The 26,914-nt window shown below is 36.1% G+C and overlaps 1 protein-coding gene across 4 annotated transcripts in view; it reads left to right on the forward strand.

Moving 5' to 3' along the window:
- The window catches only part of RASSF9 (Ras association domain family member 9), a 28,291-nt gene extending 4,415 nt beyond the window's left edge, over positions 1-23,876 (forward strand). For 2 of the 4 annotated variants that reach the window (XM_032999961.2, XM_032999964.2), the window contains exon 2: positions 20,240-23,876. In XM_032999961.2, coding sequence (XP_032855852.2) covers positions 20,240-21,515 — 1,276 coding nt within the window. In that variant the 3' untranslated portion in view covers positions 21,516-23,876. Of the gene's footprint in view, positions 1-450; positions 715-3,590; positions 3,656-20,239 lie in introns of those variants that run through there. The other 2 variants (XM_032999963.2, XM_032999962.2) reach the window with 2 other exon arrangements.
- Positions 23,877-26,914: the final 3,038 nt, after the last annotated feature.

The raw sequence follows: 26,914 nt of genomic DNA on the forward strand, positions 1-26,914 counted from the left end.
TTACAAATTTATCATTTAAATGTATTTATTGCTTTTGCATTTTCTTCCTGTTTTTTTTTTTTTTTTTTTTTTTCCCACCTTTTACTGTCAATGTCTCATGGCCACAGCAGTTAGCACAGTGTTTCTGTATAGGAGACAAAGATCTGCTTTGCCTACTCTTTATGTCTGCTCATCTCTGGTTCAGAGGTACAAAGAAAGACATATATATCCATTCATTCATACAGTTATAGAGGGACTTCTTCCCATCCTGAGAGTCAGAAGCCCCTCCCCAGTGAGAAAAACATTCAATTATTCTCTCGGGTTTTATATTATAGTGTAGGTTAATGAATTAGATTAGAGACTTCAGCTATCTGATACTGACCTAGCATTACCATGTTCCCTCCCTTCCTCCCTCCCTCTAGTAGTTTCCTATCACACCTAGTTAGCACAGTGATTTGAGTATTACTCTGAACATCTCTGCTGCTCTACAGTTGAGTACACTGCTGTATGTTCTAAGCCTGGATGAAGGAAAACTGAAAATGCTCAGCATTTAGGTTTGGACTGGAAAAGCTCTTCGAGTTCAGCTGCTTATCTGAATGAACTGTGCATGACCCAGACTGTAAGTCTTATGGGATCATGTGAGATGTCTAATACTTCTCTTGGATGAGCATACCCGAAGAAAAGTCTATATGAAGCTGTAAGGGCTCTCTTTGATTCAAGACAACCAGGCATTTGGTATGTATGAGGGGATAGATAAAAACTTATTTAGAGTCAGTGGTGCTATCTGTGTTAAATTTTTAGATTGGAAAGATGGTGCTTGTTTGGTAATGGTGAAACACATTCCTCTCCATATTTTCAGTTTTCCTTGAGTGTGAGATGTATTAACGAAATATCAGAGTTGTTCCTTTTTGAGCCAGAGTTCATACACTATAATTTATATTCTGATATGGCTTGTCAGCTTTTCTCAAGGGTCAAAATGGCTGCATACATTTTCTAATAATCTTTGTACATATTTGTTCACTTCACTTTCAGGAAGAGCTTTTCGTCTAGCAAAACACTAACCTTATTTCTAAAGAGTTAATTATCTACTATTCTAGGAGGGCAGACAGCAATTTCATTCCAAAGGAGTAAATAAAATGAGTAATAGATGTGTGTAATACTACACCATCTAAGGAAAGTGCATTACTTAGGTTAAGTCGACGCTAGTCTGAAAGACTAATATAATGTAGAATCAGGCTGGGAAGATAGATTTTGGAGAAAGAAACACATTTTTAGTAATACAGAGGAAAAGTGGTCATTTCCTATTTTACTGATGAAAAATCAGCATTTTACACTCAGAGAAAAGATTTAGACACATTGCTAAATGTGCAGTGATTTCAGCAGAGGGATGTATGATCTCAGATGGAGATTTTTTTTAATTCTAATAACTTTAATAAAAGTCAGTGATAATCACAGAGTAGTAACTCTTGATTGGCCTATGCTCAGAAAGTCTTATTTTTTGTTTTGTTTGTTTTATATGATGAATAATAACAATTTAAAATTATGGTCTTAAACATTATTATTTGCAAGCATTAACATCACACATGCTGTACAAACCTTAATTAGTTCATCCAACTTGTATATTTGGTACGTAGATAAATAGTTATTAATGGTAACAGAAAGGATGATGCAAGATAAAGTTTTTGTTTAAAACCGCACACTAAGTGAAGGCTAGAACTGAATGTTAGACATGTTGGTACCCGGTCATGTAGGTAACTAAGCTATTATAGTCACTTCTGTTGTTTCTCTTATGTGTTATGATACTCTCAAGATGGTGACTTTATGTCATCTTCTGCAGAGTTACCATGCTAACAATTACCCAATTATCACACAGGACACAACAGATAAGAGACAAATGGTTTCAGGATGAACAGGAAGAAAGAGTGACCAACCAAATGGAATTAGAGGGAAAAACAGATAACTAAATTTATTTGTGTAACAAAGGCCAGAACCATCCTTTACAGGATGTAGGTACTAAACAAATACAGTTCAGTGTAATTTTCAGGTGGGTAAGATACTGTATTACAGACAAATGTCATGCAGTTCTCTGAAAATTTCTATATCAGATCAGTTTGTATCTGGTCTTCTGTTTAATCAATTATTCCATGCCTATGTCTCCCATTAGAAAAAATTACTTAGAACTGAGTGCAGTACAGTTTTCATGCAAATTCTGGTGATGGCATTTTACCTGCCAGGGTTGTAAATTTTCCATGGACCTGCAAAATTCTTGCAATAAAAATGAGAAATTTTCATAAATCATTTCTCATGCTGATGTGTTACACATAAATATAAAAGTCAAGAGTTAGTCAGTGATTTTGTAAGTTGCATTTTTTGGGGAGGCCTGTACAAAAGAAAACTTTTTGGAACACCTTTCTGGAACTTGCCTCAAATAGGCACCAGAATGACCCACTAGTCTCCTTTTCCTGTCTCAACCTATCCAGAAATGCACTGAAGGTGCACGTGTTGTAACAGTGATAATGATACCAACTTGTTTATGACCTCAGACAACTGATAAGCATACTTAGTTTTCCTTAGCTGTAATTTGGGTGATAATATTTACATGCCTCGGGAAAATAAGTAGGGCATGACTAGACAGTGTAAAATCTGTAGAAGTGCAGAGTATGAAAGTCAGCTAGTGGGAGAAGTATGAATAAAATCTGGGAGTTCCTTGTTTCTAATTCTTGTACAGTCCACTAGAGCTGGCTGCCATACAGAGAAGTGAGAATACACTGTGGATTGTTTAGGTTTGATTTCACATTATTCACTGAAGAATTTTCAGCTGTCTAAAATTTTTCATAATCTTAAAAATGGCTCATGACGGGGGTTGAAATGTCACAGAAAGGGAAATAAATAAAAAAAATGCCATGTGTATCTTAACAGATTTTGAAGTGGTTTTGTAAATTGAACATAAAGAAAGAAAATTAATGTTTGAAACCAAAAATCAGAAAATAAGGTTTTCACTGGTAGTGATAATAAAGTTGTCATGTAATTACATTTTTAGTGCTTTGGAACCCAAGTCCTGATATCATGTGGAGAGGAACAAAAGACATTGAACTTGAAAAAATTTTCCAGTGCAGATTTGACATTGTTCTTAAATGCACTTTATTTAAAGATATGTTTCTCTTTCACCAACTTTTTCTATTTTACTCCTGTCTGCCTGAGTACATGTTTGCCTCTGTCAATTTGAACCATTTAATTTGTAGTTTAGATGGTTGCTAGACATACATTTTTTGAGCATTAATATTAGAAGAAGCCAGGCTACCAACTTATTTATGTTGTAATCTTGGACATGATGTAAACCTCTGTTTTCCTGCACTGGGGTTGTTTTTTTTTTGTGTTTTCTTCGCTTGTTTGTTGGTTTTGGTTTTGTTTTGTTTTGTTTTGTTTTTTGTTCACATTCATCAGTGAGCTGCAGAGTAATGATGGGAAAATATATTTATACAGATGATAGGTATTTGCTGTGAATGAAATACCTAAATGTAATTTGTCTATTTTGATGGTCAAAACTGTCAATCTGATTAATTTGCTTTCTTTATTCTCCAACCTTACCTGTTCTTGTTCACTAATGTAAGGAATTCTGAGTTATGGATTTCCCATCATAATGGAAAATATAATCAGCTGTCTTGAAAAGTACAAGGTATTTATTTCATCCTCCTTTTAATAATACAAAACTAACAAAGCTTAAAATAAATATGCAGAAGTATAACATTCTCGTGTTTGGGTGCAAAATCAGGTTTATAAAACTGTAATGACCTATTAGATCAAGTTTTGTTTTAGTCAGGTATAAATATGTTTACTTTAACTTGTAAGAATGCATTACCTCAGTGGAATAATGTAGTTGAGTGAAGACTACTAATTTTTAAAAGAGTCTGCCCTTGGGTCTTGAACCTGCAATTTGCTCTGTGTTAATAGATTCCTTCATCCATATGGAACATCTTACTTATTTTCCCCAATCTTCTCCAAATTTGAAAGGATTATTTCTACAGAGGGTAGTTTCCACTGTGAAAGCACTTTTAAAGTACAAAATTTTTCCGGGCAACTGTTGGGTCACTGTTTTGATGACATAAATTATGCCTTATTTGTCATAAAAAGTTATCAGATTCTGCTCACTAATCAAAGACTGTCTTAGTAATATTTATAAATGTGGGATTACACGCTGATTTTCAGATGCTTTTGTTTCTGTTGGCTTCCTAATTGGTAAATTGATGTTCTGAACTGACAGATTTCCTCTGTACTGATTGCTAAGGCACTAAGTATACTTGTTTAATTTGATTATTACCTTTATATCTCAGGGCCACTTTGTTGTTAGTATCCTGTTTTACCGAAAAGCTCTATAGAAATCCAGTTTTCTAACAAAAACTTAAGATTGGTATTGACTTTACTGCACTTGCCCAGATTTTAAGATTTTCTTGAAGTCCCAGGTACTTTAAGGTCTAGGAAGATAACTAACCGTGGTTGTTTACCCATGAAGGCCACTACAGGTGTCAGACAAACTTGTGAGTTATTTTTGAAACTGCAGTTGTGGATGGACACAGTACTTACTTCTACTGACACTCATACTATTCATAAGATTCAGGTACACGTTAAAACACAAAAGTCAAGTTTCATCTTACTCAACTTGAACTATTGAAAATTTAGGTATCTAGTCATCTAGCTACTCTTTGTAGTTAATGGATACATCTAAACACTTCCAGAGGGCAATTCATTCAGCCTTAGGCAGGCTTTCAGTATGGGATTAGTCACCCTTTTGGAGGTGCCTATCTTATGCCACTGATTACAGAGGAAGGTTGGAAAATTATCTTTGACTACACATTTACATTTTAAATAGCTTAAGGTAAATGACATGAGCTCCACCCCAATCACTTTCAAAGGGAATGTCTTCATGGAGCATGCTCAGACTTTGTAGAGCACATAATTAACCATCTTTTGTACCATTCATTTTAGAAATTAAAAAGGGAATAGTGAATGGAGAGGTGAATTACAGGTGGATAATGTATGATTAAGGGAGAACCATCCTAATAGCATGGATGTCTTCCATGCCCCTGCCACAAAATTCCTATGTGATGTTGGGCAAGTCACATAAACCACAGCTTACAAAAGTGGTTAGTCACTGGATGGTCCTCATTTGCTATTTCAATGTCCTGTAATATGTTTTGCACAAGGGCTAAGCAAAGGAAGTTTATGGATGCCCTGCTTCGGACATCTCTATAGATATCAATTTAGCTAGCGAGATTGGGGACTTAAATAACTAGATAGCTTTGGCCTAAATCTTGATTTGTAAAAGGGAGTTTTCTCCCCATAAGCATATGTGGAGATAAATCCAGTAATATGTCAGCTTGTGAAGCAATTTAATATCTGTTGATAAAAGTCATATAGTGAAAGATTAAATTAAGAAATTTTTTCTATAAAGGGTAGTATTGTACATAGGAGAGGAAATATAAAATGGACACATACTGAACAAATGTACATAATGAGGGCTAGGTTTATGAAGGAAACGTTGGTACCTAAGTGTCATTGTAGTCACCTAAGAAAAGAACTTCTGATGCTCACAAAATTATGGTTAAATTCTGAGGTAATAACATTTTGACTGGCAGCACTCCCCAGCTGCCTATACCCCCACCCATCATGTCCTACATCAGTCCTGAAAACCCTGAAATTATGTGCCACCCTCACACCAAAATTAAGAAAAAGTCAGTCTTTCAGCTTGTTCAACCATGAGGTCCTATCTAATAGCCCTGTTCAGAGCATGTGCAACAACACACAAAGTGTAGCCAAGCACTCTGATGACCGGAAAAACCCTGTGAGATGCCCACACTGGTGTTCTCAACATACATGTGTCAGGAAAGTCCTGTCAAGTTATTCTAAATTGAAATTCTTTCAGTATTTCCTGTTGAAGCTGTTTCATTTTGTGCTGGCTCATATGAGTTACAGTAACTTAGAGAAAGACAAGGTTTCATGTTGAAGGCTTCAATGGGAGAAGGGGATCAGGCTTTTGGTTCCTGTTTTAATTAATGTTGTATTTTTTATGCAGTGAACATCTGAATCTAGTCTAACAGTACTTAAGTCCTGCCCTTCTGTTCATGTTTCTGAGTACTTTAGGTCAGTTCCTACTGAATTTGCTGATGTCAGCAAACCCCTTTGTTAGGATTTGAACTCTTCCATAACACTTTTTGTGAAAGTTTAGGTTTCCAAGAGGGGATTATAAATTTCAGCAGTGGGAAAGACACCTGAAAATTGTAACACTCAGTGTCTGCAATGCTTCCATACCTTCTGTGGCTCTGGCAAAACCAAGTATTTTCTCTTGTATGCATTCAAGTGAGGCAGGAATCCAAGGTAATAGAGAGAATGCATCTAGTTATGGATACACTTAATCAAATTAATTTTCCTTGAACTAAGTGGCAACAATGTTGAACTAAATTAATACCAATATTTAAAATCTTTGAGTACTTGTCTGCAACTTAAACATATTTCTTTCTGTTAAAGCATTTGTGCATGTTAGGAATATATTTGGTATATAGACAGTTTGCGTTGTATGTGATTATGTAATGCATATGTATAGCATATAAGATATAGTCACATATCTTATTAGAGATCTAACCTGTAACATCTACATCTAACATACAATAAAATGTATTACAACTCTAAATCATCATATATATAAACAATATGTGCAGAAATAGCTACTTCTGTAGATTGCATACTACATATTATGCAACAGGGTACATACAAGGGTTCTTTGAAAGTCAGAAGTGACAAACAGAATGTCAACACGTCACAGAAGAATGCTAAATGTATATTTCTCCAAACATCACAGAGTTGTTCACATGGCAGAAGGAAGAATGCCTTCATTCAGGTGTGCGCAGTCACTGTGGTATCCATTCAGCTTATGAAGTGCCTTGTTACAAATAAACTGCCTTTTTATCCTCCCTGAGCTATGAAGTCATCTGAGTTGCTCGTATGTTGAAAGGATCCCCACCTGCAAAGACATTTGGATATGTGAAGTAAAAAAACATTGGATTAATTTGAACGTTGACTCAGTCTGACTTTCTGTGAACTAAAGATGAGTAGTTTGCAGTGTCTTTCTGGTGTCACAGCCCTCTTAGGATAATCACTATCCTGCCATAGATGCATCTCACAAAACTGGTCCCATTATTTCTTGGGCTTGCCTTGGTCTTTGGCCACAGACGCCTGGCCTTGTTTGACTTCAGCTGTGCCCACTGCAGGTTTTTGGCCCATACCTGCTCTCTCTGTTCATCACAAATCTTTTGCCAGGGGTTACCATCTTTTCAACTGCGTCAAATTTTTGAATTATTTCTTCCTAATCTGTTGAGTCACATTCAGGTGGGTTACCTTAGACGGTTTAACCAGGCCTTTATGGTCTAATTTATCATGACTCATGTGGTTTGGAGGTCAGACAAGTAGCTCAGACCCAGTGGGGGGCCTGTGATGGACAACAGACATGGCTATGAGGGTCTTCAGGTGGCCCCAGCTGGAAGCTCATTATCTCCGTTCTAGGACAGTTTTTGAGCTTATGTCATGATCATTCAAATATTTTAGGATTCCCATGGCTTTTTATCTGAATCACAGAATGACTTCCCTCTGCAGTCAGCTTCCTTCATCTTCTCATTGCTAAAAATTGTGTGTGTGCTACTGGATACCATTCTCTGTATCTCTCTCTTGCCAACACTTTCTTCCTTACATTAATCTAGTGAATTTCCCATTCTCTTGATCTTTATGATCCAGCATTAACCTTGATTCCAGACAGCAATTCCTCCCTTCTTGCCTTCCCTATCTCTATTGCTCAGCTGGCTAGAACCAGTTTTGCAAGCTCTTGTGCCTTCTTTAGCATATTCATTGCTAGGGCACAGCACAGTTGGTAAAGTTAACAATTTATTTCATTTGTTCAGTAGCATCTTCAGAGAGGATGTGATGATATTTAAGAGACCCTATCATCCTGTGCCTGACTAACTACATATTGAAACATTAATTGATAAACAATTTTAGAAAATTACTTGAAAACATAAGCTGCACATATCTCTGAGCTTGTCAACGGACACTAAAATGCTTCAGGTTTCTTTTTTAAAAATTTATGTCCACTCTTCCTGTTAGCATAATTATGTATCTAGTACTCAATTTAGCTCTTTAGGCTGAAGATTTATATAAGAGTCCACTTCATCATCTTATCTTTTTTTTTTCCTTCCAGCTCTTCAAATACTGCAAGTAATAGAACACATTTGTCACTGAATTATCTTTCAGAAAGTTTGAGGGAGAAAACAGAAAAAAAAAAAAGAAAAGAATTGATTGTAAATGAGGTCTTGATAGACCCACTTTTGAGATGACATCTTCAATATAATTTAATGAAAGCAGATGAAACAGGGAAGATCATACAGTATAATTTTGAAGTGGGGGGGCTCACTTTCTGCAAAATTTATTGCACTAAATACAGAGGAAAATTAAAGCACATTCTGCCTTTCTCACTTCTGGCAAACTCTGAAGAGACACTCAAACTAGGTTTTATGATATACAAAAAAAAAGCCATTTTGAAAAATCAATAGATGTCAAAAAGTTAAGGAAGGGTGATGTTTGAAGAGATGGATGAACAGGTATAAAGACTTGCTGTTGCACAAAGTGCAGTCTTAAACGCCCTTTCCAGGATCCTGGCCACTCTCTGTCATTTCCTTTGTGCTAGTACTATGCTCATCTGACACCATAGAACCCAACTCAGGGTGCACTACTGAAAAAAAAACAAAAAAATTTTTTCCTCTTTTTTTTTCTTTTCCTTTTTTTTTTTTTTTATTTTTATTTTTGTTTTCTGGGTTAACTTACTGCCAGTTTATCAACCTGGAAACCCTTTGGTTAAACTAGCAGAGCTGGCACAAGCAAGGAGATAGGAACGTGAGGTAGACATCAGATTGCTTAAATTACTTCATGATATTTTAAGTCATACAGTAGCTAGCCTATAAGACTAGATTTAGCAGTAAAAATAATACTTAGGATAATCACTTACATAAGGTAGTTATCTTGTAATTTTGTATATTTTGGGGATGGGCCTAGGAAGTGTTGCGATGTTCAAAAAACAGAAGATAATAATACTGATTCCTGCAATGTTCCTTTTCACAATTGCGAAGTACAGTGTCCAAAATGAAATTCACCACAGGCTGCTGCTAGAGCAGCTACAGAGGTAGTTACAATGGGTAGTCATCAGGAAAAGCTCATAAGGAAAAGAAGAGCTGCTTTGCTGAGCCTGAGTTCAGCTTGAGGATTGGTGAAAAGAAACCAAGTCCATCTGGACTTTCTTTCCTTTCACTGTGAATGAGACTAGCATCTGCCTCACACAGTCCCACAAGGAGTAGAGAGGAGGTACACGGAACTGTTTGAGCCATGCACTGTGTATGTTCGTAAGGGGGTGACCATCCCAGCCTCCTTTAGCCCAGGGAGTATTGGAAAGGTGGCATGAAATATTATTTCCTTGTCTGTATCTTGTTCCTTTATTCAACTCACCTTATTACCACTGGTCTACATACAGTGTGCTTTGTTCGTGTTTTGGCAATCCAGACCCAGCCTCAGAATGCTTTGTGTTTATTTCTTCACTGGGCAAAATGTCAACAAACCCAGGGGAGGGAAATAGTATATGTTTGCCTTTCAACAAAAGCTGAAATGAATTTCATGGAACAGCAACAAAAATTGTGCTTTCAACCCTTGGAATTCCCCTCACTTCTTTGATCTCAAAAGCTCATAAACAAGCAGGGTGCTTCTAAAAGGCAGTTATAAAAATTCTAATAAGAGAAGTTAGATAACCCAAATTTCTATTAGCTGTAATAGCAGCTCTAACTTTATTGTTTAGAAGCCTATGCTCTAAATGAGCGATAAGTGATTCTACTTCCTCTGTATTATTGAAAGTGATGGAATTTTAGACACATTCTGTACATAAGAGCCTCATGAAGCTTATATAGTGTAACAAGTGCTTAAATAAACATTGGCAATTAAATAGACACAAGAGACAATATAGAGAATTGTATTTTTGAAATGTTGCAAAATTCTTGTGGTAGATAAAAAGTATCAGTGGCATCATTTGTCAACTAGCAAGAACTACCCACTGACCTAAATCAAGATGTAGCTTTTGCTATGTTGATATTCTTAAACTTCACATGCTGCTTACTAACATTGAAGAATTTGAAAATTCCATCTTCCCATTACCTCATCATGTTCTAAAGAATTACTACCACTGAATATGTCAGTGTTTGTTTTGGTTCTGGCGTTTTTCCTGGATCATCATCCATTCCTGTATCACAGCTGCTTCCTCAGTAGCAGTTACAATATACACATCAAAGCATGTTTTCCCAGTAAAGCAAATTGTTAATGTTATTGCTGCTCACCTTGGAAAATATTTTGGTGGACAACTAGCTCTCCCCTCTTCTCAAACCTCCACTGCATCAGGCCACCGCAAACACAGACGTGATATGATGAACGTGTTATCATGGCATTTTGTGTACACAGCACACTTGCTGATGGTACTCACTCCAATTCCAAACATTTTTTTGACTAATACTCACTTACCAACCATATGAATTTGAATACACAGTGGTAAAATGATGATTTGTCTGACACGAAGGCAAGATTTGAAGTGTATATGTAATTTATAGAGAATGTGTACCCTTAGGAGGAGAGGAATAATTTCAGAGGTCAGACAGGAGAAAAGGGCAGAGACAGATGCAGTCTTCATCTGAATGGAGACTGTAGGCTTTGCACTTGTCTGTAGGTTAAGTGATTGAGAGTGTAAACATAGTATAGGGCAGAGCTAATAAGTGAAGTGCAGAACTTAGTAGCCTTTTGGTTACCTTTGCTGAAAATCTGCACTTGGGTTTTACAAATTAGCTTTTGCAAACCATATTGGCCACTGGAGCAATGACACAGAGTTATGTCATTATTAAGTGGGGAGGGGAGGGTGAGGGGGCCAGGAGGGTGTTCAGGGTAATCCAACATAACTATCACTCTCATCCAGTGACCAAGGTGTATAATTCCTCTTACAATGTATTTTATTTCTTTCTTTCTGTTAGTGCAACATTCTGAGTTAGTGTAATTTTTTTGCTTATTTTCTACATAGTACAAATTCTGCTATCGGTCTACTTACCAGATGACAGAATTATTACTGTCAGTCCTTGTTGGTTCTTCTTGTTATCTGCTCTTATTTCTTTTATATTTGTTTTAAGTACTGTCAGAGGTTTTTTCCCTTTTTATTTTTCTTAAATATTGCTCCCTGTTGTGACACCTGTGCCCAGTCAGTACAGTTATTAGAATGAAGTGCACAATTTCCCATGGGATTTTTACTGAAGTCTGACATTTCAAGTCAGCAAGAACTCTGGTGTGAATGACATATTTCCAATAAAGTAATTATCTTAGAAAATTATTTTTTTAAAACTGTCATACATGTTTTATTATATGACAGAATAGTACTATCCCATTCAAATTCAAAATTATTTAACTTAAATTTTTCATAGAGCACTAATACAGTATAAAATGATTGAACAGAAATTTTAACCATAGAACATTGCTGAATCATAATGTGTGCAACTTTTTACAGTAGCTAACTGAAGTGATGGCATTCCTCTGCTGAAGGAATTAAGAAACTAGCTATTTTTTTAAGTGTACAAATGATAATTGATGTAAGACATAATTTTTAACATCTGTTACTAATTGAAATGTTTCATAAAGACTTCCTGACAGTATGAGAATCTTGCTGAGTTAAAAATTTATACATTTAAAAAGAAATTACAAAATGAACATAAACTTATACTAGGAGAAATCTGTTGTATACAGCTAGTTAAAGTAGACTGTTGAAATTATTTTCTTGTTTCAAATATCTGAAATATTTCAATTAGAACATCCAAACTACTGTATATATGTGTATGTGTGAAAAATGTAACATGAATATCTAGATGCCTGATTTTATTTTATTTTTAATAAATGACTATGTACATTTCTGTAAAGGAGGAAGCTTAGAGCAACATTAAATGGATACATAAACAGATGGTAGAGAGAAATTTAAGCTTTTTTTTTTCTGAAAGAATTACTTTGTTTTCACAAGTTCTATGATGTTCTTTCCAAGTCTTCCTGTAGTTTTTGAACTACTCTGATTATCTATATCAAGGAGTTTTATTCTTATTAAAGTACTCTGCCTTGCCATGACACTTTTTAGCTAGATATTGCCCTGACTTTCATGTGATGCAGAAGGGAAGAAGGACCAAGTTTCTGACATGACATGCATGGAATCTGTGTCTCTTAAATGATACAGACATTAACTGTGCCTCCACTAATACTGCTTTTTCAGGGATAGGTGAAGGGGAATGGGAATGCAGTTAGTTAGTAGTCTGTCTTGAATTCCTAAGGCTTTGGACTAATTCCAGCTTCACTGGGTGGTGAGAGAGTAGACGCTTCTTCATTGTTGCCCTTAGGAAACTCAGAAGCGTATAATCTACTTAGGCAGGAGGCATACTGAGTGTAAGATTTGGCCTTTACTGCTTTTTGAGTGACTTCACAGAAGATGACAGAAAGTTGAGAAAACAGGTGAATTAAATGTGGGTAGTCTGAATTAACTTAGTATGAACTTTTAATATGATCCATCTGTGCCTGAAAGTTTGAAATACTTCTAACCTTAGCTTTCATATGGGCTGTGTATTCTTCATACCTTTAATGTTTAAGCTCACTGTCAAAAATCTGTTTAGATCAAAATAAGTTAGAATTTCTTCCAAGCAAAGGCTGTAACACATGGCACCAATAGTTTTACTTTTTTTTCAAATTTCACAGATAAAAATCCTACAGAGCCAAAATATGTTTTGACCTTTTCTTTCAGAATGATCATCCACTGTCTCATATACATATATATATGTGATATATATATATGGTACCATGTTGAGATTTTGAAAAATACATATTAAAAACAATATTATAATTTCTCAATGGAATGTGATGACTGATAAACTAATTAGCCTTTATATGCCCTGACATGTAAATGTCACTGGTATCAGAAGCTCTCAAATAACATGTAGCATGTGTCCTATGCTACAAATGCAGGTTGTTTGTTATCAAGTAAGTATCCTTGTAATATTGGCCTCTCCTTATTCCCAGCAAGTAAATATAATTAAAAGCCATTAGATTTCTTTGGTAGGTAGTTATGGCTGGGATCTGAGACACAGAGATAACAAGGTTATTAGCAGGTGCTTAACCAAGGCTTGTGTTCTCTGGGCCCTTGAACATGGAAGAAACATTGGTGGGTGTAGAATGAAGAGAAGACCACAGCACAAATACAAACTTGCCAAAATCCAAGTGGGCAGATTTATGTGCCCCAGCATCAGCCTTGAAAACAACAGATTATTAAATGTTTTTGTGGCAGATGTCCCTTGTTTTCCCAGGATGTTTTATGCCATTGTGTCACACTTTTGAAAAGAGAGCAAGTGGCTCAGCAACTGAGCATGTTTAATTGGCATATCGTTCCCCACTGTGCAGAGTGGCAGGTAGGAGATGAGGCACAGAATGTCATGGTGAGAAGCTGGGGGTGTACAGCCTGAGAAAGAAGGGAGAGCCTGCTGAGAGGCTTAGGGAGCACAGCTCTGACTGGGTCTGCCTGAAAGTTTCATGTTTCTTAATGAACTCCAGGAAAGCACTGAGATGGCAGGCACAAACTCTAGGCAATGACTTCACTGCAAGGATGCAGCAGGCAGCCAAAGGGTTGTCTCTTAAAGCCTTTGCTTTTTCCTGTTCTGTCATTTAACCACTTTTAGTTTCTCCACTAAAGAAGTGAATTGTTCTGGGTGGTATCTTGATATAATGTGAGGGTTTGTTTCTTAGAAGTTCAGAAGCACTTTGGTCTTACTCTCAAGAGGTCATGTCAACAGCATACCTACCTGAGAACTCTGGTCAGCTGAGGACCTCAGCACAGCAACCAGTCAATCATAAACCACAATTATCATCTGATTTTCTGCAGATGAGACTGTATGTTCGAATGCACTATTAAGATGGTTTATGCTGTCAATAGGAGGCTGTTCATAAATTATTGTTCTGTTGCTTTTTTTTGCATTGCAAGTGACAGTTGTGTTGTGTGGCTTTCTGGGTGTTCTGTATGCTGAAATGTACTTATGCAAACACAACATCAAAAAGAAAAAAATAATTAAGAGAAGAGATCTCAAAAGTACAAAATCTGATTATTTTTCTACAATAAAATTGACTAAATTAGTTATATCTTCTGCTAGCATAATACTAGAAACAATCCTAACATAAAGAATAATTAATTACAGATTATTTGCCACTTGCAGATGCAATGATGAAAGAAAAAGGTGACATTATTACACTAAGTACAAGAATATTCCAACCTGTAAACATTTGTACTAACAGGTACAACTTTATGACATCTGATTAAAAGTAATTTAATGCATTCATAATAAGTAAAAGCTCTTCCATCTTTCAAAATTAAGTTTCTAAAACGTGATTTCCCCAATTAAATGGTGAAAAAATCACTAAGCTATTTCACACAAATGGATTTCCACCATGAACTCTTTGATGGCAAATTTATAAATTATTAACAGTTTTATACATTTTCAAGTAAAGGATTAATGTCTTGTTTTGTATACCATTTATTTTTACCTACAGATTTTTTATTCTGTATAAATTATTTAAATTACAGGAAGGAGAAAACTAATAAAATTTTTGATCATAAAGATAATCTCAAGTTTTTAACTCCTTTCCTAACACAAAAACATAGATCATTCATGTTGACTTTAAATTGGTTCAGTTGTTCATGTTGAATTAAAATTAGTATAGCTTTAAATAAGCAAGGGGTTCGTAAAAATGTCCTGGCTGTGAAAATTCTAGCAATATTCCAGGTATTTTTTAGTTAGTCAGTTTGATGTTTCCTTGAGGAGGGTACATCAAGAAATATGGTAATATTGAGAAAGGAATTCCATTTTATTTTTCTGTGAAAGTCTACAAAGAGTTTATTACAGTAAAGAGAAGACATTTACCTATGCTTTTGTCAGTAAATACAAAATATTCTTTTAGTGTCAACAGTATTTCAGAAACACTGTATTAATCTGCTAACAACATGTTATATGTGACCTCATCCCAACAAAATGTTTGCTGAAATTAGTAGGGAAAAATGAGCATCTTATAGACATGAAGATTAAATTCTAAAAAGTAAGGGGATCCCTTATTTGATTGGCATGATTGGTTTTTAAACTATATATTCCATATTTAGGAAGAATGTTAAAATTTTCAACAAGGCAAAGATTTACATGTTTCATGTGTATGTTCATGTGTGGGACATCTCTTAAAGTTAGTGAATATAAAAAATGCCACTTACAGCATTTAAGTTATCTCACATTTTGACTTTGTGTAACATAAGTACATGTTTTTGTTTTGTCTATACATTGTTGGAATGTATTACCTTTCTTCCCCCAGGCCTGAATAATAAATTAATACAGTGTATACCTGACATGAAACAGTCAGCTTGCACTGACATAATCAAGACTTTGTGTGAGGTCTATAACATGATTAGAATGTTTTTTTGGGTCATCACAAAGAGAAGCAAAGAGTAGAAGGCATGAAACTAGCAATCAAAACAAACAAACAAAAAAGATTGGAAATGTACTTCTGATCATTCTTAAGCTTAAACTCCCATCTGTTCCTGAGCAACAAGTGACCTTGCAAAAAAAAGATAGACTTACATGTTGTTATCATCAAGGTTTTAAAATCATAAATAGATAAGTAGAACATTTCAGTGATCAATTCAAATAAACAGAATTCAAGATAGAACTAAAAGCTTTAAAGGCTGTTTACAGCAGCAGCAGTAAACTTTTGAAAACAATTAAGAAGTTGCCTAGCTAGTTTCAAAGAAGTTGTTACTGAAACTTTTTTTCAAGAAAGCCAAACATTTAAACTGGAAAAGCACTTTAGCTATTACAGACTCATTAATTGATAGGTTATTAAAAAATTATAGTTCTTTAGCTTTCTTTACAAAAGTGGAGGATGTGAAGGCCAAGGAACCAATAAATATGAGAAGCTTGCGTCTTCATTAAAATGGCCATCTAAAAGTATATCTTGTTGCTGAATATTGTCATTTTTAGTGTTACCTCTCAGAAGAAAAGAATCACTGTCAATGACCAACATTTATTCAAGATGAGGAGGTACAAACTGCATTGCATCTTCCTTAGTATTTAAATGACTTAATGAATCTCCTTATAAATGATAGTAATAAATTGAAGAGTGAATATAATAATCAGCATCTAAACCAAGCTATGAAGTCATAATGTGTAGGTCCCATGTCTAGCTTGTTACGATTATCTCTGAAAATATACCAGAATCTGACTGGATTGCTCTCACCTGTATTTAGTTACCTGAAAATGAGCTATTTAGTTGAAGGTGGCCACATAGGCCTCTTGTAGTTAATGAAAGAGAGAAGTAGTTTCATTTGAGGATTCATCCAACGATCATAGATGGTTTAGACTGTAGTGACTTTCTCCTTGGAGGTCCACTCTCTTCTCATGACAAAGAGGAACTTTGATGGTGAATTTATACTGAAATTTTAACTTTCAGATGCCTAAGTGAGGTGTATTCTACTTACTATATGCAGAATCTGCTCTCTACTTCCTATGAGGAAAGCACAGCTTAATGCAAGATGTTTACTGCCATTATTATCTTCTTGCATCCTGAAATCAAGTCTTTAATAACTGTTATGCTATGTCTGACATGCTGAAGCTTCATTTTTGTTTGGCACTACCTGAATTAACTATCATTAAAGAATTATACAATAAATTTTACTTAAAGGATCCATGGTAGGCCATATCAGTTTATCATTTTTTAGTGGAAGATAATAAAGAACACTTCTGATTTTTAGAAGATATTAGCATTCTATAGCACTCTAAGATTATAAATGACTTGCTAATTCTTTTTGATTAAAAAGAAAGATCAAAAATTTAGTGAGGCTACTGAGTAAAAAGGAAGATAATATGCGTTGTGACACACACACGGAAAAAGCAGTGAAAGAATTTGCACTTTACAGTTCTGCTTTGATCCAAGAATTACAATGATGTTCAGAATTTCTTTTTTATCTTCTCTCCTTTTCTGTAAAAGGTGACGATATAATTACTGGGTATATGTTATATATGCTATACGTACATATATGTATTTATAAGTATATATTTTCATGTATAAGCTACTTGAGTTCTTTGTGTACCTGCATGTGAATACATTATGCATTCATGCAGTGCTACTACTAGTTATGGACTTCAGCATGTAAAATACACTATAGACAAAGTAAAGAAGAATCGTTCCCAAAAGAGATCAGTGAAAATTCTGGGTATACAGGTGCATCATAATTGAAAAAATAACAGGGGGTGGTAAAGAGATAAAAAATGATTGAAAACAGTAATTTAAATATGTTAGTTTATATCCATATTGTTTGTGGAGATCCTGTAGAGATTGCTTTACAATAAACAATGTATTTCCATCAGTAGTGTGCTTAACTCCTGCGGAAGTCGGTGGGAAGTCTATGTAAAAAATGAGTAGACCAAAGTATTTATCACTACATCAATACAATGAGGTATCAGGTGTTTCAAATTTTTCTGAAGATTTAATATCACAGAGAGAAACTGTCTTCATAGGAAAGCTTTAAAGGAGCCAGGAGGAAAAGAGACAGTAAGCTTCTACTTAACTCATAATCTGTTACGTGCTGAAAACATTGACTAGGAGAAAATATGGCAATCAACCAAAAACAAGAATGAGAAAAAAATAGGAAGAGTTTCAATGTGCAAACAAATTGCATAAGATTCTCAGAAGAATGCTAAAAGACTGAGATAACACTCATTCCCTGAAATATATGATTACCAAAAAATGACAGGAAAGACACACTCTGAATTTTCTGCCTCAAAGTCCTGATCTGTTTTTTATATTTTTACACTTTTTTTTTTTTTTTCTTTTCTGTCAGTACTTTTATAAATTGAAATTCAATGACTGATAATATGCTTTTATTTCTAGATCAATTATTTATGTATTAAGTATTTATGTATCAGAACATGGTTTAAGACACTGTATTTTCGATAATTCATTTTGCATAATTTTATCTTTAACATATAATGTAACTCTGCATTTTATCTGTTTTTTTCTTTTTATATCTGTAGTGTAAAACAAGTACTGAGTTATCTGATTTGTTGCAATTGTCTGTTTATGTAAGTTTCATTTAACTACCAATCTGTCCACAGACAAAAATATTTCTATAGCATCCTGTATTCTATAAACCTAAAACCCTTACAGATGCTGAATTTTAGCATGTGACATATTTAACAATAATGCCATTTAATCTGATATTGCCTTCCATTCCTTCCCCTCCATTTAAACTTGAATATTTCTGTTTCTTTGTGCCATTTTGCCATTTTCTATGTCTGTGACATATGCTTTCCTATTTTGAGAAGTAGTCTATGCAAACTATTAATCTTTTGAACACCAGTTTTAAAAAGTAATTACTGTAAAATGCTGGCCTGTAAGAGGGAGCTATTGAAGTGGGAAAATGATGTCATTGCTCAGAGTAATCTACCAAAACACAGATTTTACAGAGGAATGTTCCAAGACCTGGAGCAATGTAGTTGGACAGAGCTATCCTATGCAATGATCCTAATAAACTCACTCTTGTAGGTTTTATTAGTATTCATTTGCAGTCTCCTGTCTTTTGAGGATTATTGCCTCCTGGTCAGAGTGGCACCTAGAGCTGAGTCAATCATAGTTCAATTTATTGGATTGCAGTGTGTCTGTCATGTTGTGTAATAATTAAGAAAAAGAAACAAGTTGGATTGCTTTGATAATCATAGGGTATAACCCTAATTAAACCGAGTAAAACTCCATTCCTACTACATCTTGGAAGACTAGAAAAGTGCTGCAAATAAGTAGCCCCAGACAGAAACTAATGTAATTTTGAGCTCTTTTAATATTGTTCGTATTGTCATTTTAATTTTCAAGCTTTCTCTGTCAAACTGGGTTAAATATCATTCATTCACATGAACTGGAACTGATACCAGAAAATCCAAAGAAACGCATTTTTCCTCAGGGAATTTATTGTTTTATCATTTTAGGCAAGAGTCCAAATCACCAGGTCTGGGCAAGCAGCAAATTATACATGTGGAGGCTAGAGGACAGGAATATCCTGGACAAGTTCCACAAGGCCACTCTGTCAACGTAGGCCCATGGAAGTCCAGGGGTACTCAGATGGGGACAGACTTAAGAGTTAACTGTAAAGTGAACTTCTCCATTTGGTCAGCTGAATTGCTCTCTAGACTACAATGATTGTATTGATTAGACAGCTAAAGTATCCATAATGGGATCTTAGACACCTGAAGTCAGGTACCTCTGTGTATAAGGAGGTACCAGCTGCTAATGTCAGGTTAGTATTACATTCACTGGAATTCATAAATAATTTTTTTTTAAATTAACTTTAAATTTTTTCTGGCATTTCTATATTATTAAAAAGGTTGTAAAATATGGACCTATATATGTATGCTCTCACCATTTGTACTCTCTCACAACTCACTGGAATTCAGGCTATTTGATACTTCAGAAAAAGCAACAGATTTCTTGAGACTTGTTAGTGAAAAAACACAGTGGAAAACAATGATGTTTATACTTGAGTGGGTGCAGGTGTGGCAAAAGAGTTATTGATTTTTCCTATCATCATGTTCTTTTAACTTAGATGGTGTTCAGTCATTTTTCTCCATCCATTTATGTTCAGTGCATATTTGGAGGCATGATTATTCCCTTCAGAAGCCTCAGTGATATTAAGAGATTATAAATATTTGTGCAATGTCTGTGAGATGAGAGAAGATACGCAGATCTGAAAGTTATATTATCCTAGGTCAGTCTGGAAAGGTAATACAATTGGCGAACTTTATCACTTCTTGTTAATACACACTTACTATGTGTGCAAAACCTAAATTTGATATAAGACATTTTTGTGAGATTCCCATTCAGCTGGACTAGTAATAATATTAAATTAGTAGCTGAAATGGGTGTGTTTTTCTGCTACTTAATCCAAAGTTATTTCTTCATGTAATATAAACAAGTATATTGTCTTATACAGTATTATGAGAATTTTTCAATGTGGTAGTCATATCAGAATTATAGTCATTATTCATGCAGTCTGTGCCATTGATATGTAATCTGTGTTTGGTCTCTTCTTGTTTTCCAGGTCTCCCAGCAAGGACATGGCTTCAAATGAAAGAGAGATTGTTGTTTGGGTTTGCCAGGAAGAGAAGATTGTATGTGGTCTGACAAAGCGCACAACCTGTGCAGAAGTGATTCAAGCACTGCTTGAGGAACATCAGGCAACATTTGGAGAGAAGAAGGTCCTTTTTGGAAAACCCAGTGATTACTGCATTGTGGAAAAATGGAGAGGCTCTGAGCGAGTACTTCCTCCCCTGACAAAGATTCTGAGACTTTGGAAGGCCTGGGGGGAAGAGCAATCTAATTTGCATTTTGTGTTAGTAAAGTCAGATGCTTTCCTCTCATTTCCATTGTGGAAGACAGCTGAAGCTAAGGTAGTACAAAATGTAGAAAAACAGTGGGAGCTTAGTCCAGCAAATTACATGAAGATGTTGCCAATAGACAAGCAAAAGAAAATTGTGAGGAAGACTTTCCGGAAACTGGCCAAGCTTAAACAAGACAGTGTTCAGCAAGAGAGAGATAATATGGAGACACTGATTCATCTGATCATTTCTCAAGACCATACCATTCATCAGCAAGTCCTTAGAATGAAGGAACTAGATATGGAAATTGAAAAATGTGAAGCGAAATTCCATCTAGATCGTGTGGCAAATGATGGAGAAAATTATGTGCAGGACTCCTATTTAATGATCAATTCAAGTGAGGCTGAGCAGCAAGGGAGTAGGCCAGATGATCAAAAAGAGATGCATGACTATTTGAGCAAAAGTGAGGGAATTTTACAGGTTGAAGAGAGACTGAAACATCACAGACAATTAATAGAGAAGCTGTGTGCTGAAATTGAAAGAGAGGTACATGGTATATGCACAGAAGAAAATGGGGATGATGTTTGTACAGAAGGAGCTGCTAATGCTGAACTAGAAAACTCAAATTTGGAAAGTGTAAAATATGAGCTGGAAAAAAGTATGAAAGATGGTCTGAGAATCAACTCATACCTTAGCTGCATTCAGAAAGAACTTACGTACAGGGACTCATTGCTTCAAAAGAAGGAAAAGGAATATGAACTTCTTACAGAAGAATTTAACTTACTACATGTTAAGGACAACATTGAAACTAGGCTTCCATCAAATGAAGAGCCATCCAAGAGCAGTGGCAACTCCAGTAACAGCATTGCTGTTCCTGACTTTGTTCATAGAGTGACTAATCTGGACATAAATGATACAGACTCTGACACTGGAATCAGCTCTACGCACAGTCAGGACTCTGAAATAACTTCAGGGGACATGGTACTGTTGTCAACATAATTGAAAACAGTCACACATTTATGAAAAGTCATATTTTGGTGAATATTTATAAGAATTCGTAAACCTTGTTGTCTTGAAAGTTCAGCCCTTCAAGATGTTAAAACTGTGGCACTGCTTTATCAAAGTAATCAGTGTCTATTTATGTGCTTAATAGTATACTTGTGTTTAAATATATGGGCAGTCTCATGGGTTAACTGCTAATAAGTGCAAGGCTGTTGGCTTTGATAAATCAGGACAGATTGTTTAGACTGTGTAATATTGATATTCTGAAACAGGAGCATTCTGATCAGCTTGGACCAAAAGTCTGGAGATTTGATATCCCCTAATCTTTGGGTGCACTTCTGGATCCCTCTAACTTTTTAGGAATGTGAATTAGAGATTAGACCAAACTAGACTGAGAGCTTGATTTTCTGCTCTGTTACATTAGCTTTACTCATCTGGACTTTCCCTGCCATGAAGTTGTTGTAAAGGAATATATAATCGATCATATAATCTGTTAAAAAATAGTTTTTATGATATTATAGGACAAAAACAATGCAATTGCATTTATGCTGTATATTTAAATTTAGTTTTGAGTTATCAGGATGATACTTTCAAAAACACCTAAATCCTATTTTAAAAATTACCTTACACACATAGGGTTTTAATTTCCATTCTCTTTCAGCAGCGTTTAACTGCTTCTAAGATCCTTAAACCCCCTATTTATCTGCTGTAACCCTGTAGTTGCCCCAGCGATCCTTAAATCCACATAGCTCCTGCCAGTGGGCATGTCAGAACTGCCTACGTCCTGCTTGTGCGAGAGGCTCCAAATCCCAAGCTCACACCTAACCCCCGAGGCATTTTCATCAATGCTTTCTCCTGCCTATCTCACCAGTCACATCCAGTGTTTTAGGCCTCCTCAGATTGTGACTACTAAATAAAGCATAATGGAAGGGACAGGCAAGAACCAGACATTTTTGGCTCTGGCTAGACACAGTTTCCCAATAGCCAGGTAGTTACCATTTTCACATAGCAGGTAGGTTGTCAAAGCCTGTCTCATGCTGTTTTGGAGCCGGGGTATGGACCTGTAAATCCTACTTCCTTGGTGAGGACTTTGGGATACAGCTAAAGCCAATCCACTTTATATGTTGGGCCCCAGGGAAAAAAAAAAATAGAATGCAAAACATGAGAATTTTACAACTATGTGGTTAAGTCAGATTATTTCACTTAGGACATAGTAGTTGATCTCAAATCATTCTCCACCATATTGCTGTGAATCCAAAGCACAGGTATAAAACTGAGGTATTCTTATCAGTTACCGAACAAGTTTTTTAACTGTGAGCTAGAGACAGCTAACAGAGAGTACATGAGTAACTTCTGCTTTGCCATGTTTATATTTTGCAGATCAATCTGTTTAATGCTTATGATTAAATTATTTGAATAGAGAAATAGTTCCAGTATTTCTGAACAAGGTTTAGCTCCAACAAAATTCAAGCAGATCCTGGAACTAAAAGCCTACAAAGTAAATGGACAGGACCTAGAAGGTATAAATGTAAAATACTTAAATACTTCCAGATACACTGCTTTGCCTTTCTGTATTTTTCTTCTCTTAAATGTCTGCCAACCATCTGTTTTCTAAAATGATGAAAGTGCTAGGACTGCTGATTAGCATATATTTGATGCAGGAAAAAAAAAAAAAAAAAAAAGGCAAAAAAAATGCCTTTTCTAAAAAGGCAATTTTTGTGGGATTTTTAAAAGTTGTAATCCTAGTTATTATAAATAGGTTTTGTTCCAGGAAAGTGTGCTACTTGCCTTAATATATTTTGTGTTATATTTTTGTCATACAATGTTATTTGAATACTTCAATAATATGTCATATTTAGACTCATCAGCTCCTGATGGAAACACAATTATGTATCAAATATATTATCTTATCTTTGTAATAATTTATTAACGCAACTCAGCATCTTTCGAACTCTGTGATATCACTCTGAAAAGTAGTAAGCACAGAGCTCTGAATGTTGAGAATAGGCTAATGTATTCTATGAGTTCTTGTGAATTTAGCTAACAGTTGTTTCTAATCAGTCATTTTTTGAATATAAACACCTAATGAGTAAAGAATACAAACAGAGTAATATTCACATCTGTGCAGGCTAGTACAAGACCTGTGGGAGAACTAATTTCCACTCATATTCTATTAGATTTATTTCACTCATAGAAATTTGTACTGGTTCTCAGAACTGATCTTTATCCAGACTATGTGGTTGATTGTACATCCTCAGCAATGTGTAGAACTTAAGAGTATTACTGTGTTTTAAGAAGAAAATAGGACAAATAAGTTGGGAGAGAGTATTTCTTAAAAAATAAAATAATGTGAAAAAATCCAGTGTTTTGAGGCTTATATTTGAAGCTTATGCTTTGATATCTCAAACTTGTTTCTTTCAGAATTTAGATGAATGTACAGGATGATTAAAGACTGTGTGCACTCTGCTGTTTATCTACTTCTACACTTTTCATATACTTGTTCAACCTGGGTTTAGGATGCTAAAAGTATACTTTATGAACCTTTATGTTCCTTACTTAACTATTCTTCCTTTGTCTCAACTATCTGATTATTATCTTTTTAATTCCCATAAGGAAATGAACAATGAAACACTTTAGTTCATTTCCTGACATTCTTTTAAGCCAGTTCCCTTTCCATCTTCACATTTTTGTACTATTTTATAAAATTTTCCATGGACTATGTTACACTTACTCACAAAAAGGAAGATCAAAAAAGTCCTGCATAAGAGGAGAGAAAAATTCTACCTAGGGAGTGGAAATGTAAAATGTCAAGGTGAAATGAAAGGAAATTCAGTCCATTACACTCATATGTACAAGGGGTTTTTGACAGAAAGACAGTTATTTCTTCAGAGTGAGAGGAATATTGTGGTGAGTAGGTGCCAGACTCAGCCTGTATCATGACTGTTTTGGGGTGGGATAGGTTAGTCCTTGATATGAATTTAGTCAGAGATCTTCAGTGTCTGTCATGCAGGTTAATAGTACTGAAATGAATGGACTTGCCTAATGCAAAGTTCTTTGGATTCTACATACTTAAATAGTTTCACATGTATATTTATAGCCAATATAACTCCAACAATTTCCAGGGAACGCAGTGTATACCCCAATCTCATGTTTCTGCCTGACTTTATTATATACTTTTACAAATTTGATGAAAGCAGATGAGTCAATTTAATTACCTGCTTCAGTTCCTTGATGACTCTTTCAAATATAAAACATAATTATCATTTGGTTATATATAAATTTACAGTATTTACCACCCATTTATGTTCTTAATAATTACTATGTAATTACAGAATTCATAGAATCATAGAATACCAGGTTGGAAGGGACCTCAAGGATCATCTGGTCCAACCTTTCTTGGCTAAAGCATAGTCTAGACAAGATGGCCCGGCACCCTGTCCAGACAAATCTTAAGTGTCCAGTGTTGAGGAATCCACAACTTCCCTGGGGAGATTATTCAAATGGTTGACCTCCTTGTGAAAAATTTTCCTCTTGTGTCCAGTTGGGATGTCCCCAGGAGTGACATGTACCCATAACCCCTTGTCTTCTCTGTGTGACTCTTTATAAAATGGAAGTCTCCATCTTCTTTGTAGCCACCCTTTAAATACTGGAACGTGATGATAAGGTCTCCCCGAAGCCTTCACTTCTCAAGGCTGGACAAACCCGGTTCTTTCAACCTTTCCTCATATGGCAGGCTTCCCAGTCCTTTGATCATTTTTGTGACTCTGTCATAGTTTGAGCTCAGAGGGCAACTGAGCAACACGCAGCCGCTCACACATCCCTTCTCTCCCAGCAATGAGAAGGGACAAATAAGCCAGACTTGGGATTTGGGATAGGACCAGGAGGGGCAAATCACCCATTATGGTCACAGGCAAAAGGCAGACTTGTTAGGGGAAGAAAAAAAGAACACACATTTATTACAGACAATAACAACAACACTTAACAGAGTAGGACAGTGAGAAGCATTGACACATGTTGAGAACACCCTCCCCTCACCCCTCCCTTCTTCCCGGGCTCAGATCTGCTCCTGATATCTCTGCCTCCTCCACACAATGGCACAGGGACAGGGAATGGGGGGTGCAGTCAGTGCTGCCACTTCTTCCATCATCGGCGGGGGGAGCTTCTGGAACTTCTCCCTGCTCCATCGTGGTCCCCCTCTCACAGGAGACAGTCCCCACAAACTTTCTCTGACATAAGTCCCTCCCATGGGCCGCAGTGTTTCCTTACACTACTCCAGCATGAGTCACCAACTTTCTCCAACTGGAATCCCTCCCACGGCTGCAGCCCTTCCTGAGCTGCTCCGGCGTGGGACACCCCCGCATGCTGCAATCCTCCCAGTGCTGAATTGCAGCAGCGGGGCTACATTTTCTCACAAGACCCTGGCCGCCTTTGGGCACAGACAGCTTGATCAACCACATAAAACACAGGCCATAAATCAATGTCTGCTCCACTGTAGATCCTCATGGGTGGCAGGGGGGGCCACCCTGCCGTCTCACCACAGGATACAGGGGGGTCTCTGCTCAGGCACACCTCCCCCCTCCTTTCTTCCTCCATTCCTCCACTGACCTTGGTGTTCACGCAGCTGCCACAACTCCTCCTCACAAGTCTGACTGCTCGTCACCACGTACCTTCTTAAATACATTATCGCAGAGGCGCAGCTGATTGGCTCAGTGTTGGTGCAGAGGTGGAGCTGACTTGGAGCTGGGGGAGCTTTGAGAAGCTTCTCACAGGGGACCACCCCTATAACCCCCCTCCCCTGCTACCAAAAAACCCCACCACTCACTCAAACCCAGGTCGCTCTCCTCCGGACCCTCTCCAGCCTGTCCACATCTTTTTGGTATAGTGGGGACCAAAACCGAACACAGTATTCCAGGTGTGGCCTGACAAGCACTGAGAAGAGAGGGATGATGACTTCTTTATCTCTGATAGTGATGCCCTTGTTGATGCAACATAGCATCCTGTTGGCTTTCTTTGCCACTGCAGCTCACTGTTCATTCATATTGATCTTGAATTATTGTTTTGGTTTTTTTTTTTTTTTTCCTGTAAAACTGAGCAATTCCCAAGAATTTTTATTTTATGCTAAGATTAATAGGCTTTACATTTCGCTACATTCCCAGAATCATAGTTTATTAATTTCTGCATATTTCCAAGTGTGTAAAAACATAAACAGATTTAATGTAACACTCATTATCGCCAAATCATATTTATAATTCTGATTGCCCAATTGTGTTCACTCTTTTGAACACAGATTTAGATCCATGCACCTAATTCGGAAAAGTAATGATACGTCTAACTTTAAGCAAATAGTAATTTATTTTGTGTTTGATTGTATTGGGTTTGTGTGGCAAGGTTTTGGT

Source organism: Tyto alba, unplaced genomic scaffold (assembly GCF_018691265.1).
Source record: "Tyto alba isolate M040663 unplaced genomic scaffold, T.alba_DEE_v4.0 Super-Scaffold_2, whole genome shotgun sequence".
Classification (NCBI taxonomy): Eukaryota; Metazoa; Chordata; class Aves; order Strigiformes; family Tytonidae; genus Tyto; species Tyto alba.